Genomic DNA, 18656 nt, shown 5'->3' with positions numbered 1-18656 from the left:
GGCCGTTAGTTATGAAGAGGAAAGAGTCGTCATTTAACATTCTCTTAAAATAGTGCAAGTAATTTTCACCAGTTTGCCGAAGCCAGACAAATGGAAGTGAGAAGAGTAAAATAAAAGAATCTATCTTCGCTGCGATGCGAAATTAGACGCGGTATCAATCACAACAAATCGATAAAAAAAATATTGGTCGCGCTTTTTTATATCGCTCTCTACTGCGTGAACTACGCTTTTAACGAACGAGAACAAAACATTACGCTTCGCGGCGGTCCGATGTAACACATTGTTGGGAATAAATACATTTGAACTCTGCTGCTTGCCTGTAACAAGGGGGAAAGGGCCGACACGGACGCGTTATATCGAGTAATCCCGCGTGAAGGTGAAATCGTATTTCGCATTTAGTTTTAGAACGAACGAAAATTACGTCATGTAAATTCGAAAAATTGAATGCTCCTAATAGCGTATTGTGTACAGTAGCATTATAAAATGTAATCTATTCTTTTTTCAATACTCTTTATTATCTACAGTATTTGACTATGTTATCTCGTCTACGTATATCCGATTATTTTCTGCAAGATAACATAACTTCAATTCGTAAGCTATACGAATTATAAGATATTTATTATTATATATGTATTATTTCTGTCATCACTCAGAATAAATCCTACTTAATCGTATTTTCATATTCTCTGCAAAAATGTTCTCCGACATTTTAGTAATTTCTGGTACAATAAAAAGAAATCAAAGATAAGACGCCTACACGTACATAACTTAAGATCGGAGGAAGATGAAGTTTTAAATCGTCCAATATATTTTCGAGAAGATACTCAACAAGCAACAATCATCTCGTCATGACGTTGAAACATGAAAACGATTACGGATCACATTTATAGTCATTAGTGGCTTCTTGTGCGATGCAAAGCCACGAGGGAAGGGAGAGAAAAAGGGAGAGAACGGAGAGCCGCTGGTACAATCTTCCTTCATTTTGCAGCGCGTAATTCTTGCAGTTAACATGACAATAGGGTTCTCTCTTATCGGGCGTATACCGGTAGAACGAGAAAAGGGCCGGCTGCAGGAATAAAAGCCAAGCACGCGGCCCCGAATCGATGCAAACGCGCGGACAACTCGCTTTGGCGCGGACCAGAGACCGAAATTATGCCCGTGCTCCCCGTCCAAGCCCCCACCGTGAAATTAATCTAGCTTTTGCCCGGAGATACCCATCCGCGCCGAGGGAGGAGCGATAAGACGTTGGAAACGGCGATAGCCACTCTCCTTTATTTCCCAGTCGAAAAATGAGCCTTTATTTCATCGGCGAAATGCGAAGAGAGCGGCATTTCTGGCACCTAAACGGCGCAAGAAACGAGCCGGAGACTCCGGGAGGAAGGACTTCGGGAAAACCCACGGAGGCGAGGCGGTCGAGGTCCGATGTATGTAACGCAATGGTTTATTGCTAATATTTCTTCAGGGGTAATATCGGTGCTCCCGAGAGTGCTTGGCTTTCTCTTATATACCGTGGAAACTTAACAACGTCTCAGATTCGAATCCTTAGTATTACTTACGCGCGCGCGCGCACGCACGCACACAAACACGCATCTTCCACGTGGAATACGGAGGTTTTTAATCTTTCCGCACACGGACTGCCGCGCAAAAGGTACCTGCCTTCCGTCAAAAAATACGAGAGATCTTTTTCGCGGTGAGTCAGGATTAAATAGACACGCCGACGAGTTGAACTTGCGTGCAGCAAGTACGTTATCGGAATCCTATTTCTCGGTTATTTCACATAGTTGTGGGCAGACCTCGGGAGATGTTATTATATTTAACCGTATCGATCTTTAAACGAAGATTTAAACGTGCGGAAGTCAGTTGCCCCGACAAGAATTCAACTCGACTCACTCTGCGATGTCGAATAATATGACGGCTCTTCGAATTTTTGCTAGAGCAGAATCGTCTCGAATTTACAACGTGAGAACGTGTACGTATCGCTGACTGCTGGCACCTCTTCTGGACCACCTTTGTATAAACGCTATGGCGCATACTTGCCCGCGCCCGTTCCCCTCCATTCATTCGGAGCGATTAAACGTAACGAGCGCTATTATTGAGGAAGAACGTGCGAGGAACGGCGAGGCAAAGAAACGACCAAAGTTCGACGGACAACGGCGGTCTTTCAGGCACTACCCGCGACATTAATAGCTTCCAGAATTAAATGTGGCTCTCGGCTCTCCGCTTGTCGCGACTCGAACACACGTACGTGGCCTATGTATTTCTCTATCTATCTAAAAACGAATCGACCGTGAACGCGCCTCGAGAATATTCGGATATAGCGGCAAGCCGCTCCCTCATGCGGATGTTATCTTTTTGCCACTCGCTATCTAATCACGCCATTCGACGTATGCCGCACGTGTATTCGTGACCGAGTCTAAAAACGACCAACGATACCGCGCATAAGGCGAAAATTAACAATTCTAGTCGCAAGAACGAGTTCACCACGTGCTATTAATACGTATAATAATAATTAGACTGTTTGGCAGATTCGGGGCAAACCTCTCTTACCCGATAAATGGAAAATTCAATTGCAAATCTAAAAATAGATCTCTCCTCTTTAAGAAAGTTTAATCGGATTTCCTTAATCAGCAGAGATAAGCTATTACTTCCAATGATCAACGGAATGTGGAAATGGTCTTCTAAGGCCACAACGAACAGAGCAGTTCTAACAATTTGCAATTATAAATATCGATTGAGATTATTGTTTCTTAGGTAATATTAATGACTGATGTAATGTAGGTAATATCAATGACTAATAATAAATATGTATGCATCCTTCAATGTTAATATCGTATTTAAATGAGCAATGTTCTTTTATGACTTTAAAAACAATTTTCGAAACCGCCGGTACACAGATACATTTAATAACTTTAACGCGCAATTTTTCCGGCAGCATAAAATATTTAATGCAAATTTACGCATTAAATTTTTTATTAAAGTAAAATTTTAACACGCGACGGTGATACTGAGTGACTGTAACGAAGCGTGACTCATCAGTCCTGTGAAATCTGCAATTCCGTTTGAAAGTATACAATATAGGTGACCATAACGTTGCAAAAAGCACTATGCTTTATTCCGCCTTTATGTATAATCTAAGATTACCATGAAAGAAGATAACGACGAAGGACCCTCTATTGCGGAAGAGTATATCAATGTTACACCGATATATGTATACGCAATTACGCGACTGCCGCACCCTACGAGTATCGCACATGCATATATGTATGCGCACACGTATGCGCATACTTCCTCGCTTTATCTAATCGCGGGCGCGCGTGTATAGGTGCCATCAGACAATACGGCACCATCGACGGCGGCGCGAACGAACGTCGGGCTCGAGAGCCTCCTTCAATTTTTACATAACGCTCGTTGCCTCCCTCGAGCCCGTCTGATTTATTGACGATGTCGATTGGTACTCTCGCTCCCCGCGCGTTTGAATAATTGTCGCTATTAATAACTGCGAATTCAATTCTCCGGTTCAATATCTACCGAGACGCGCTCGGAAGACGAGCGACGGGGCCGCACCCCCCACCCCCCGATATGCTGCTGCTGCTGATGCTCTCTCTCTCTCTTCCCCTCTTTCTCGCGTTCATTTAATCGCGCCTTGCCTCGAGAACGCGTACGCGCGAGAGACGGTGTATTCTAAAATCCATAAACCGGCGTTTTCCCCCCTGAGGGCCGATAGCGCGCCCGATCGACGATAAGAGACTTATTACCCATCGTAAATTACAACCGGTTCCTTATCTCGACCGCGTGGCGTTGCAAATTATCGGCTTTGTATCGGGAGATCAACAGTCGGAAAGCCCAGGCAGGAAAGATCGATCGGCGATCTCACGATGTATACATGTATTCATTTGGGTCGATTATAGGCGAGATGGAAGGAAAATCTTCAGAATGCATTTGATGCCGATCTACAGGCACAAGCCTCCCCTCGATATTTACAGATTCGCAATTGCTTGTGGATAATCTTCTTAAATCTCAATTTCAAAAACTTTACTCTGGCGCAAAATAAACCCAACGTAATCTCGTCTATCTTATAATATTAAAATTTAATGGCATGCCGAGATCAAAGTGCACGACATTTCTTATCGAAAGGGCTCAGAACTGTATTTTCTGATCGTAATAACAAGGATACGGATAATTCCCATCTATTTATTAACTGAAATCATCGGCGATGCCATTGCCGATATTTCTTATCTCGTTAAAATGTCAAGTCTCCTCTATTAGCTCATATATAAATTAAGATAAAACAAATAATATTCAATTACAATATAACAACACAACTTCACTTATCTAACAGAATCGGGATTAAACTAAGGGGAGCCCTAACATCAATAGAGCCCCGTTCTACGTCGCGCACCGATGCGAATACGTAGCGATAACGATAGAGTTTCACACTTCATCGGGATAGCAGAGATAATTCTCTCGTCGGGTTTACCGAAGGTGTCAGATAAGTGAAGGCGGAGTTTATCAGCCGCGCGCGGGGGAACCGACGATTCCGCTCCGCGCGAACGCGCTCGTTACGAGCGCGAGTACGAAAACTCGATTATGCAACGGTTCGTTACCTTGATACTGTCGTAGCAGGCGGTCACCCGTCCGTTCTGCACCTCGACGTTAGCCGGCGGATGGGCGAACTTGCACTCCGTGTCGGGCCTGGTGCACTTGTTGCGCTGAAACTCCCTGCAAACCTCCAGTTGCAGCCATCGCGAGTCCTTGCCGTTCAGTAGGTTGTTCATGCTGACCATTGCCATTCTTCCACTCTTGGAAGACTGAGAGAGTCCACGTCCGTTGGCCTCTACCGTGAGAGAGTAATAATCCGGACTCTCTTCTAAACTCTTCCTCGTGATGATCGGCTCCCGGTCGCGTGCACTCGCGTCGACTGATCTTGTCAAGGATATAGATTTTCGGTTTATCGAATACGATCACCTCGCGACACGAACTCGTCGGCACTTGTTCACGGGATTTCGCGGCGTCCGGTACTGAACTTTCGTTCCACCACTTTCGTCTCGTCTCGTCAGCTTCTCTCACCACTCGCTCACTCACCCCTTCCTCTCTCCCTTTCTCTCCCTCTCTCCCTTTCGTTCTTTCTCTCTCTTTCACACACACACACAGACACACACAGACACACACCTTCTCCTACCACTCACACACACACACATACACACACACAGACACTGTACGCGAAATCCCGCGTGTGCCTCGGAGTCATGCAACTTAACTTGAGACTGTATACCTTACGACAGAAGATCTCTCGTTTAAGCGCGATGCGATGATTTTAGTGTCCCATGTACGCGATGACCCGCGGATGTCTTCCTGTGCGTAGATTTTCCGCGTGGGAGATCACTGCGTTTCGCGATTTCGTTCTTCCTCACCTCGAAATCGCACTTGGCTCTCGCCACCGTTGTCGTCGCGGCGATACGTCGAATAGTCTCGCAAAGACTCGCGTTTAATAGCAACGTCGGCTGTTTCGAGTGTGACTTGTCGGGGTTGCTTCTCTTTCTATTGCCTGATGTCGGATCTCGTCGTTTCGCGACGAGGAACGCGGCAGCAGCCAACTTAGGCGTCGTCGTCGATGGCTTGAGATTTCACGAAACTCTTTTACTCTCGTAGGCCGATATTTCGATAGTGGCGATAACACACACGTTTCCCGCCCTCGATAATCTCCGGGAGGGTGTAAAAGCTGAATATATACTGAGGCGAGAGGGAGGACAGGATGGAAAGATATCCCACCGTGAAAAGAGAAGAAGCGAGAAAGGTGAAGCTATATATCGACAGCGATTAGGCACCAGTCGATTTTAGGCGAGATGGCGGTCGCTACTCTCTTGGCTTCGTGATAAAGGCGACGTCGTAAGTCGTCGATCTCGTCTATCGACTCCTCTCATTCACTCTATTTCCTCTGTCCTTCCTTGATCTTGCAGCACGCCGCACTTGAGAAGCTGTATAGTCTGGGCGTAGTAGTGGTGGTCGTGGTGATGATGGTGGTAGTAGAAGCAGCGATATAAGTAGTAGTGGTAGTTGGGCAAAGCTTGAAAGCCTCCGAAGCTAAACGTCGACCAAGAAGAACGTGCTCTCAAGACGCGCGCGCGCTTTTGCACGAGTATCTCCTTTCCTTTATGCACACACAGGCAGTTGGTCGCCGCTGAGGGTGTACTGGAGCGCACGTGTGTTTATGTGTGTATGTATGTATATCCGTTGGCCTACGTATGCGTGTGTCGAAAAGCCGGTCGTGGCGTCCTTCAAGCCGGTTTCAAACCAACGCGTGTGTCTCGCGGCGGCGAGTCTACTGGAGGGAGTTAGAACGACGGTGGTAGTCGTACAGCGAAGGAGCTGGTGCAGAACAACTGTATTCGTTCACCACGGCGGTCTGCCGGTGCTGCTGATGAAGCAGGAGATGGAGGGGGGAAGGGGGAAGAAGGAAGGGCCGCTGTTCCGTGCGTAAAAAGGTGGAGGAAACCCTTACGCGCCGTCCTGCCGGAGCCGGGAGGAACGGCGACGTGCGAATCGGTTATTTCGAAATTTCGTGGACTGGATGCAAACTTCGATGGAGGAGGAGGTGGTGAAGGCGATGGCTGTTCGACGCCGAAGAAGAAGCGTGCGAAGAGAATCGTAACGAAGGCGATGACGACGAGTAGGGGCGGTAAGAGGGTGGTGGTGGTAGTGGTGGTGGTGTTGTAAGCACGTGAAGACGGCGGGCGACAAAGCGGGCGTACAGGCGACAAGAGAGGGCAAAGGTCCGGCGGCCGGGTCGTGCCTGAGGTTCTTCGGGTCGTGTCGGGGTCGGACCCGTACAGAAGAGGGAGGGTTCCAGGGATGACAGGAGGAGGGGACAGGCACGGAAATGGCGAGACAGAGAGAGGGAAGGGGGGTTCCCGGGGGGGAAGGGTAGGGCAGGGCAGGGGGGACCGGGGGGAAGGAGAGGATTGCAAGTTAGCGAGTGACGTTGCGCTTCCGTTCCTCGGATTTACGTCATTTATTCGGCGCACTGCTGGCTCCTCCCGCGCGGTCGAACTCCGGTTCCTGCTGTTCTGGAAACATACCAAAAGCGAAAACTCGCGTTACTGCGGATGCAAAGGCTTAAAATGCTTTCTGTTTCGGGCTTTCGGGTAGGCGGTCGGGGATGAGGGGGGGATGAGCGCCAAAGGGCGGGCGGGGGGTTGGGGGTTAAGCGCAAGCCGCGAACAGACAGATAGATGGAGTCGGAAAAGCGCAGGACTACGCACAATGCACAAGCACGCTCGAGCACAAACGACAGACGTTATCAATGTCGGGATTGCGGACACATCGCGACTCGAATCCACCGAAAATATCGACGAATACCGCTCTCGTCCACTTCCCTTTCCCTCCCTTCGTCGGTACGCGCGAATAAAACGCGGGTCACACGTCCAAGAATTTGTCAGAATAATCTGAATGTAAAATTCAAAACATACTCCCTGCAATCCGCGAAATTTGCTAGACTTATTACGAATCTATTATAAATGAGACGTTAGATATTTGCGAGATCAATGTTTATCTGGGATTTAGCAGGAATGTTCAAATATATACGCGGCTTTGCAAATGTATTGTAATTTATAATACAAAAGAGATAGATAATTAATCCAAATATTAAAAATTAATTTAATTAAACTGTGAACCATAAAGATAGTCAATACTGTTATCAAAAGAGTTAAAGGTAATTCTAATCGACCGAGTGAACGGGCGGGCGCACATCAGGCGTAAAACGCCATATAATTTAATAATTCTAGCTGCGAAAAACTCACAACGCAATAACTCTTCGCGATCTCCTGCGTACATTAGCCGGAGAAAAACTGTGTTTGCTTACGTGCCGCATAAACATCCGGGGAACGTTTCGGGGGTGAAAAGAGAACGGGGGGACGACGGCCGTGTATTTTATGTGCGACGACGTAGAGACAGTTAAGGCGAAGAAAAAGGCACGCGCGCGCGGCCAGGACTGTAGTACAATTTTCCGTCGCGCAAGTAAGCCGCTTACGAAAAGCGGGCCCGAGTCGCCGTTTCTCATGTTACCTAGCGCGAGTTATGGCAACGTATGTGTGCGCGTCCGGCGCGCACGCACACACACACACACACAAACAAACACACACACACACACACACACACACGAACAGAGCGGCGAACGTCCGCACCGCGCCGGCAAAGAAAAACGTTTCGAGCGCGATCGTTTGTTTTCGCCGCAAATTTCGCCGAGAAGAGAATCGCTGAACGAAACGCAACGCGAAGATTCCGCGAAGTCTCATTATCGCCAAAGTATCAAATGTGATTAATTATTTGTTTAAGATGTCACGTACTCGTAAAGATTAATTCTTCAAACAGAAAATGAAATTATATGTACAGGGTATCCCCCATTTTAAATGACGCATTGAGATTTCTCAGCAACTATAAAAAAAATATGGAAAATTGAAGGATATAAAAACATTTCAGGCAAAAGTTGATTTAGAGAAGAACAAATAATAATATAATATTAATTTGAGAAAAAAAGTAATTTTTAGAGGTCATATGAGAATCGCCTTTTTATAATGGAATTGAATTTTTACATAATAATGAAAAGAATCATGATTGTTCTGCATAAAAGTATTTTAGTAAATTTATCAAAAAAAATCGATAATAGTTCACGAGATATTACACTTTATTCCGTCTATTTTTTATTCCTTATTGCATGTAATTTTATAAATCTATTTCTTTCTCTTCTATGATATACATGAGGTATGAAATATGAAAATGTGAAAAGAATGCACTATTTCCTATACTCTCTAAATTACAATCAGTAAAAATACACTGGTTTTTAGTGATGAAAGAAATAAACCGATCTTTCAGTAATTATACAGTAATTATGATGCGGTAAAAATCACTAAAAAACAGTAAATATTCTCTAATTATCACAGCTATAAGTATACTGTAAATTAGTGATAATACACATGCCATTCAGAGAGTATTTTTCTATTTGATAGGTTTGATATCGACATTAATATAAATTATTTACAAGGAGTTTGGTAATTGTAACTCAATCCAAATTTAATTTCGGTTCCTATCATTGTATCACTGAAAAATGTTTCGTAATCTACTAAAAATTGGCTTATAATCCACTGATATAGATCGAAACTTTTATGCTTTTTGAGAATTTCTGTATTAATCTCTCTATATCTTATTTTATTATTTGTAACGATGCCAGGATCTTTGTTTGATTTAATTAATTTATTAAATCTCAAAATCTCTTTTAAATTGTATTAACTAATATTAATTCACGCCCTATTAAAATACTTGGAATACTTAATAGCAAACTATAATTTAGAATTAAGATTTCCTCAGAAAAAATGCCGCAGTAAACAATTATAAACAATTATGACAGAAATAATTTGTTTTATTTTAATAAATAAAAATTAAACAAACGTCTTTATTAAATTAATTAAGGTAATTAAAAATATGAATCATCAAATTGAAAATGTCTGCAGTAACATAAAAAATGTAAACATATCTAGTTAGAAACTAAATATAATACTTTTTGTATATAGCTCCAATATTGCAGTTTTTTTACATTTTAAAGCTATTGTCCATTTAATAACAATTCAAACGTATCCCAATAGACAACAAAGTGTGCGATTTCGATAATCCGATAAATTTATTACAATCAACAATCAAATATATTTTAGAATCCAAAAGCATAAAAAATGTTACGAATGAGCTTACACATGAAGCTTACACGTGATAAATTGCCGCATCCAGAAAAGAAATATGTCAATTCAGCTTTAACCTTTATCCAGGCAAACAGACTCTTTTCAGTTTTATAAACCTATTGGATTTATTTTGTTCATTCGCTCGTTGTTCAATATGTACATGTATATGTGTGTGTGTGTGTGTGTGTGTGTGATGTCTGAAATATTTCAACTTCTATTTACTTATAACCTTTATTAATTCGGAGTTTTATATTCATAATTTTAGTATACTATCAATACAAATCAGTTTATCGTTCTCATACATTATTATATTCACTCCGCTGAATATTTTACACATTTTTATTTCGTGTGAGAATCTTAGAGAAAAATTACTTTTTAATTAAAATTTATAAGATAATAACGTCTTTTAAATTGGAATATTTCAATAAATTAAATTAAAATGTATTATTAAATATTATTGTTTCATTATTTATTAATACACAAATAATATTAAGCATTTAAAAACACCCAATATTAAAAAATTAAAAAAATATCATGTATACTTATTAAATCGTAAATCAAAAAAATATATAAAACTATACATTTAACATTAGCATCAAAAGCGTTATTACGATTAAACATCGCTTCGCCGAAGAAAATATATCAAATAAGGGTTAATGTGTCTCCGCTGAATCAGATCGCGCGTGTTGTTGTTGTTGTTGTTGATATAGAACGAATTCATTGACGATACCGCCGCAGTGCCAAATTTTAATCGGGAAAAACGAGACAGGCTCGGCTCTATCAATAATTATTACGCAGAGCTCGGGTCGAGCGCAGGCACGACTAACGTTCAGATATTTCTCTTTCTCTCGTGACTCGCGTGCTTGAGAGCTTCTATGTCTTTCTCTCTCTCTCTCTTTCTCCCCATTCTTTCTCTCCCTCTCTCTCTCTCTCTTGCGCGCGCGCTCTCTCCCTTTCTCTCTTGTTCTGCCGGTCGAATCGATATACGTGCACGAATGCGGCTTCGAGCTTCGCGTCCACTTCTTCTTTCACGTGACTACCGCAGGAAAGAGGGCCGGCCCGAATCAATATCTCACACAGACGTTTCGACCTCGTCCTCGTCACTAACGCCGCGAGCTCTCGTACCCTTCGAAGGTCGTTCTCATCGTCCGAGTCAAAATCCGGCGGCGCAAAACGAATCTCTGAATTTCTAATTAACCTGCCTTTTTACCATACCTCGACCGACGCGCGCGCGAAACGCGCGTATTTATCGCACGCACGTGTGTAAGGAGCACGTGTGCCGAACATGCACCGTTCGCTGCATGCGTGTTCAATGTATGGATCGAAACTTCGCGCGCATTATGTTTGCAAAAGTGCTACGTGGCAAAGTGCATGATATTTTAACTTCCGAGTACCGTTAAAAAATGCAGCAAAAACGAAACTTTTCACGACATAAATCGAATTAGAATTGAAGATTCTTGAGAGATAACATATTACCGCGATAAATAACACCTTGAGATTTTTCTAGTCTACTATTTCTATTTGATGAAAATTTAATGATCTTTATCTCTTGTAGTTTTACAACTTTCATAGTCTAATAAATTCAGTTTTCGTTTCTCCTACACATACATAAAAGAACATAAAAGTTCTGATAATACAAAATTACTATCAAAATTAATTAAGATGATAAGACGTAAATTTACATTTTTAGTCTTTCAAAATACGTTAATTTTCAATATTAAATATCCGAGAATTAGATACATTTCGAAAGTACATTTTTTATTTAATTCATGTGTGTTTATTTTACATTTACATACAAAAACATTTCTATATAAAATAAAAATTAAAAAAGATACATAGATCGCGTTCCAATTTGAAAATAGTGACGTGCCGGATATTAACCAGAGATGTGGTTTTCACACTGCGAGCTTTTACTTGTCGGGCGGTCCATTTATAATGTCACCATTATAATGCACCCGGTTGGATACGTGATTGCGGTCGACAAATCCGTCGGTGCCGGGCGATACGCCGAGCGAGAGCCAGCGATTCAATCGACAGAGGATGAGTGCACACGTGAGAACGAGAGAGAAAGTTACGTAAATAGAGGCACACAGTGTCAGAGACGAGAAAGAAGGAGAGAGAAAGGGAGAGAGAAGAGGATAAAAAGCGGTGAGGTAGAAAAAATGATTTTTAACATTTCCGATAGATTGCACCTGATTACCCGGATCGTACGAGCGGGCACGTGCAATTCTGCACGCGGATAGCCGTGTGTGCGTGTGTGCATGAGCACGCTCGTTCATTCGATGGGTTTCCCTTTGTGAGCGAGACCGAGAGTAAAGTAAAAAAAAAAAGAGAAGCGAAATTAACGGAATGAAACAATGGAAACGACCGGGCTTAAGGGTTGCTGCCGGCTGTGTAATGGAATTAGATCCGATTAAATTAGCTAAAAGGATTTTGGGTATGTATCCGAAGGAGCAAACTACGTTTTCGATATTATCGTATTTCTTTCTCATACTCATGGATACAACCGGTACTCTTATCCCCCCCCCTTCTCTCTCTCTCTATCTGTATCTCACTCACTCACTCATTCATTGAATGCAACCTCGATAACTGCCGCGTAACTTAGATTCATATAAAAGTTTCTAACTGGGAAGCTTCTGTTATCTCGTAAAGAATAAGAAATAAAATACTTTATATTCCTCAAATTAAAAGTTAATTATTTCCTTATGTAAGTTCACTTTTAATCTGAAGTATAGAAATTAAAAATATCTGTCTTGTATTATCGTTTGTAATGATTTCTAAAAATCAATTCTCTGAAATATGTATTTTCTATTACATGAGACTATACTTTTAAATCGATAAAAAAAGAATTCTCTTCCAATGTCTAATACAATATTTAAATTTACATGCTTTATCGGAAATATCACAGCAAAAAAATAATAATTAATAATTCATATATAAGTTTATATACATACATGCATACATATACATATAGGTATATAGGTATATATCTTAGTTTACGATTACAATTCCAATCTAAATTTTGTTACATAAAATGACAAAAACAAAATTACAAATTAAATAATTTTTATTTTTTTCTTTGGTGCAAATACAACCTTTGATCAACGGTTTATTTAGAAATAGGACAACTAAAAATGAAGAGAGATATAGACAGATAAAAAGAGAGAGAGAGAGAGAGAGAGAGAGAGTCACAGAAAATATATCCAATACGAAGGAAGCAACCGGAAGCTTTCCCGCGGAGCAACGAAGATCCGAGTAAACACAATGCTGCGCGTATAGTGACGCTGTGGCAGTAAGTGGATCTTTTTGAAAGGGTTTAGAATTCCTGCAGGAGCAATGTCGTAAAAATAAGACACGATCACGCTCGCTCGTCCGCCGCGTGCACTGCCGTAAGGGCGTTTGTGCTACAAATTCGCATGCGCCGAATACGAACTTGCTGTTTTCCGCTCGGGACTACTTTTCTTTTGCACGTCCGTGCTTTGATACGCACGTGATAAGGAGAATCCGCGAGGCGAGCACCAAGGGAAAATCGTTCCCTGCTGTTTTGCATCAGCGTACTGCCGGGGAAATTTCGGAGGAAGACCGGAAAACACACGCCGTTCTCTTCCGCCTACTGTCGGAGCGCGGCAGCCGAATTTCGTTCATTAAGGAAGTTAATGCACTGGCCGTACAAAGTAACGCGCGAGAAATAATTGACATTCGGCCGCGCTGTATCGCAGTATGGATAATAACCAGCTGGCTGTGTGCGCGAGCTCGCAGGATGCAATTTGTTTTCTAACAAGCATTCATTCGCCCGCCTACCCGATCTCGGATTATACGCGAATCACTATTTTATCGCGGACGCAATTAGAGGCCGTTTCGGAGTTACGCGCCGTTTAATCGACATTTCGGGGGTTTTTGTTACTCACAAGTAACCTTTACGTTACGCCGCTTGTTTTCATCTTTAGAGATCTGATTTGGAAACCTGAAAGAAAATCATTTGTACTAAAAGAAAAAGCTCAATATTATTTAGATTATTACTCATATATAAGGTATTCAATTTAAAATGATATAAAGAAGATATATATATATATTACAATATTTTTATTATATTATATTTTTTTATTATATTTATTATGATAAAATATCTCATAAACAGTGCATTATCGGCCGTGTCCTTTAAAACTAAGCAACTTTTGTTTAAAAAATTGTTTTCTTATTTACGAAATATTTTATCATATCAAAACTGAACACCTTGTATAAGTCTAAACAATATTAAGCTTTTTTGCATAAATTATTTTCTTTTAGGTTCCCGAATCAGATCTCTAAAGATGAAAACAATCGGCATGTAAAGATTACTTGTAAGTAACGAAATGTCGAATTAAACGGCGCGTAACTCCGAAACAGCCTCTAATTACATCCATGATAAAATAGTAATTCGCGTAATCCAAGATCGAGGCGGGCGGGCGAATGCTTGTTAGAAAACAAATTGCATCCTACGAGCTCGCACGCAGTCAACTGATTATTATCCAGACCGCAGCGCGTTACTTTGCGCGTTACCTTGTTTGTGTGGAATTGAATCTAATTCCTAAAGTTGAAAACAATCATCACACATACATCAGTTAGTAAAAGGTTGCTTGTCAGAAAAGAGGGAAAAACAATCGACGGGCTTCTCTCGAGTTCGATATTTCCCTAAGCATCAGAGATAGACGCGGGATCTTCTTACCGGTATTAGTTACAAAGTTACGTCATGCTGAAAATGGAGGTGTCGGCGTGACTAATAGCTCTCTATTAAATATTCACCGTAACGAAAAATCGATTCCAAATTCGTCGCGAAATCCATAATCGAAATTTGATCCGTTAAAAAGTAAGACGTACTCGAAATAAAACTGTGACCTAGAAAAGGTATGGGAAATCGTTAATCGGAGTTAATTACCTGAAGTTATCTATGTAATTCGCGTTATATTATTTAAACGATTCCGTGACCAACGTCTTTCGTCGTTAGCTTGGTTTATCACACGTCTATTGGTATATAGTAGAAACACGGTCAAGTGCCGCGAAAACAATGCGAAGCAAACAAACGGGTGAAACAAACGGAGGATTAAACGCCTGAAATTTATGCCAACGTAAGCCGCGTTACGTGCAGCGTGCCGCAGTTACGTTTCGCTGAAAAGTAAGCAACTTAATAATGCAGAGAACAAAGTGCGTGTGAGCCAGCCGTGTCACATTTGCATTTCCGTATTTACAGATTCGCGCGAACGCGAGCCGATGGGATAAATTCATCTCGAAAAATTCCTTAAATGGCGATGCAGACACACGCGTTTGCAGGCGGACGGACCTACCGCTGGACAGGGGGAGAAATCGAAATTAAGGGCATCGCAAGTCTCGCGTCTCGCGACGCCCGATTTTATCCAGGAGAGCAGGAGAACGAGGAGGTATATCCGCGCTAACGCAAAAGTGCTATATACATAAAACCGTGGTATTATCAACCGAATGGAAAACAATGGAGATATCGATCGCCGATTCGCCGCGCGGTATGCATCCATTTGCGTGCGCCGCGCGCTGCTTTGTCGTCGTCGTCATCGTCGTTGCGGCGCAAATACGCGTCTACGCGCGACTATCCGATTTTACGTTCGCACTTTCGAGCGCATTTAAGTTTCTACGAGCTAACAAGTTGCCACATCTGTCGAGATTCCGCGCCGGCGAAATATATATATATATATATATATATATATATATATATATATATATATATATATATATATTTCAAGAAATATCCGCCAGTCGGGAAATTATTGCTGCGCTTCGAGATTCAAGCGCGCCCTAACTTTTTAATCCAATACAACTTTATGCGCGGCGTACCGTTTCTCAACCATTATCGAAGTTTATGATAACACAGTTTATAGTGCGATATGATACAACGCGACATGAGCCGTCATGTAAAATTGGGATTTTCCAATAAACTGCACGTTAATCCGTCCCCAACGAAAAATTGGCGTCATTTGATATTTTAATCATTCGGAACTTCGTTCCAAATTATAATTTCTATCGTTGAAATAAAATATCCTTTGTGTTAACATCGCTAAGATTTTTAATTCGACAAAATTATACACTTACAGGCAAAATTTTATATCTATATCTTGATTTTTCGCTCAATTTTCGTTATAGAAAAAAAACCCGATTTTGTATTCATAAAGAAATTTGCTTTTAAAAACTAATCTGACGGTGACGACACGCTCTACTTAGGAAATACCGAAAAAAAGTATACGAAAGCGATACGATGGGTTTTCTCCAAGCAATATTAATTCCCTGAGCGAATACCAAGATAAACATAATGGTAAGCATGATTTCTAACCGTTCTCATATGGTCTATCTTAAGAGAGTGCAAATAATATAGCCGTAAAGAAGAGAGAGAGCGGACGGTCATTAAAAAAATTTACGTTGCATGAAGAGACGAAAAATGAAGAAGAAAAATATTTGATGTTCAGCAAATTTTCATTAAAAGAAAGATCGCACATCGTGCATCGCATCGTGTCGTCACGCAGTATCATTTTCAGCAGGCCCGCAGCATGTTTCGCTGCTCGTACGTAGTCTCGCACGCAAATGGTTGCGTGCAATTACACGGAGAATATTTTTCGTCCCAACGAGAGCTTCCGCGCGCCGCGCATTTTCGGGCTAAAAGCATACCACGTATAACATCAGGAACGGGATATCGGCATTTTTAGCCAGCGCATTAAAAAATAACGCGCAACATTACGCTCGAGTCACTTCATTGATGTAAATTATTGGAATTTAGTGAAATTTTATTTATTGCAATTGTTAAGACTTGGGAAAAATAAAATGGTAAACCTATTCACACGCACGCACGCACGTACATCAATTAACCTTTGTTTTAATAAATGCTAAATGTATACATGAAATTTACTAGCATTTTATTCAAAGATACCATCCACAAAATTATAATAATAAAGTTAATAACGTAATTTAACAACTGCGCAATTTATTAAATGAAATTGTGATCAAATACATTAGCGAAAATTAATTTAATTAATGTCGTATAATAATAAAAATTAAAACGCTTTGAAAAGATTATCCCTCTATTTTAGACATTTCACAGGATTACGTAAGGCATCAATATTATATGCGGCGGTATAGTCTCTGTAATTTTAAGTACTTATCCTTCAACCGTACAAAAAATTTTCAAGGAAACAATCGAGTAGCCGAATTTCTTCTGTGAAGAATATCACGCGCGGTAAATCAATGGATGGAGTGCAATTAGAACGCGAAATTGGTCGCGTGTAAGAGAGCGAGGGGTTAAAAAGCCGCTCAAAAGCAATTTGACGTAGCGTGGTGGATGCATCGGGCCGCTTTGAAGCCATAAATTCGCGAGGGAGTGTGCAATTGCGGGTGTGACGGGGGTGTTCGCGTTGTCCAATCGGACGTTGCGCTCTGGCTGCTCGTTCATGCGTTTCAACGCTTGCAAATCATTCATTCGGACTCATTGTCGGCAAGTCGGCTGCGCTACACGCACGTTGTCACACCGCACAAAATGTAACGCTGTCTCTCTCGTTCTCTCGCTCCCCTCTCTCCCGTCTCCCTCTCGCTCTCGCTCTACGCCATGGAATTTCTCGGAACAGGACGCAACGGGGAAACTATGCCCTTGAATATTTATCGTTCCCGCGGGATCGAACTCTGTGTCGACGAACCTGCCGTCGGGCCGCACGAATTGGCGCGAAAACGCGATCATTACGACGCAACCGAGCCAGGAATCGGAAAACGAGATCGTTATCGAGAGGCGCTCCGAAAAAAATTGTGCGTCACGAGAAAGAGGAAAAGAAAGACGGGGATTATTCCACGATAAAGTTTCACATTGTTGTTTTGGCAATCGCGCGTTAGATTGTTTATTTAACCGTCCAGGAATATAATTTCCCCATTATACTCAATTATCTGTGTTTGCTTCCACTTACATTAATTATTAATAAATGGCTCCATAAACTGATAATATTGGATGCAATAAGCTAATCGACGCATAAACAGATGTGATTTACGATGGATATAATATATCCAATCGCAATGTATATAACATATTCAGAGATGCAAGTAACAAACATGCGTGCACATTATACTATTTTTATCATGTGCATTTTCAAATCTCATCGAGTTTAAAAGCTTGCTGAATTATTTACAAGTACGCATGTTCCTTTCAGCTCCGTTGTATAGCTTCATTAGCGATCGATCCGTCATTCCTAGCAAAATGGAGCAGCGTTCCCGACGACCTTTGTTATTCCAAAGCGGACGTGCGATTACACAAACTTTCCACGCTTTTTTTTTTGCCGATGGAAAAAGTGAAAAGTGAAAATTTTGCGCGCGGATATGCTCGCAGCCGTCACCGTGCAGCTTTTATTTTCAGCGGGAAACCATGAAGATTCGATTACGCGAGATTCGATTGCGTGAGATTCGTGAGATTCGAAAAACGATGAAAAAAAAATACAAAGAGCAAAAGAGTTTCACCGACAATTGCGCGATCGAGCCCGCATCGGGCGTAATCGTGAGATACATCGGACACGAAATATAACGGATACGTCAAATAACGGTCTCGCTTTGCGACACGCCGCTGGATTCGTATCGGCTATGAACTCTCCCGATCCCTCACAGATCGCTCAAAGAAGGGAAGGTTAACAGGCCACGACACAAGAGGGAGGGACGAGCAGAGACGAAAAGAAAGACGGGAGAAGATGGAGGGGTGAAAAAGAAGGGAGAGAGGCCACAAGAGCGAGACTGTGAGTTCGTTCGAGCATCCAAAAAAGGGGAACGCAAGAACGCCCGTGGATTTACGTTGATGTATCGCCCGAGGTGAGCGAGAAGGAGAAAGGGCCGAGAAAAGGAGGGAGAATAAAACGAGGAAGGAGAGAGGCGGAGCAGCGGCAGGGAGGAGGGGGGGGGGGAGAAATA

The 18656-nt window shown here is 41.9% G+C and overlaps 1 protein-coding gene across 6 annotated transcripts in view; it reads right to left on the bottom strand.

Annotated features, from left to right (window-relative positions):
- Positions 1–18656, bottom strand: part of LOC105834902 (polyglutamine-repeat protein pqn-41) — a 385320-nt gene that overhangs the window by 356653 nt on the left and 10011 nt on the right. For 3 of the 6 annotated variants that reach the window (XM_012677736.3, XM_012677743.3, XM_012677745.3), the window contains exons 2-3: positions 5273–7064; positions 4605–4918 (exon numbers count right to left, since the gene is read on the bottom strand). The exons of 1 other annotated variant lie outside the window; for it this stretch is intronic. In XM_012677736.3, the coding sequence (XP_012533190.1) occupies positions 4605–4790 (186 nt within the window). In that variant the 5' untranslated portion in view covers positions 4791–4918; positions 5273–7064. Of the gene's footprint in view, positions 1–4604; positions 4924–5272; positions 7065–18656 lie in introns of all 6 variants that reach the window. 2 more of the 6 variants (XM_012677738.3, XM_012677741.3) reach the window with 2 other exon arrangements.

The sequence above is a fragment of the Monomorium pharaonis genome, chromosome 2, assembly GCF_013373865.1.
Source record: "Monomorium pharaonis isolate MP-MQ-018 chromosome 2, ASM1337386v2, whole genome shotgun sequence".
In the NCBI taxonomy this organism is placed as follows: Eukaryota; Metazoa; Arthropoda; class Insecta; order Hymenoptera; family Formicidae; genus Monomorium; species Monomorium pharaonis.
The sequence above is the reverse complement of the archived record's forward strand: the minus strand, read 5'-3'. Positions and strand labels throughout refer to the sequence as shown.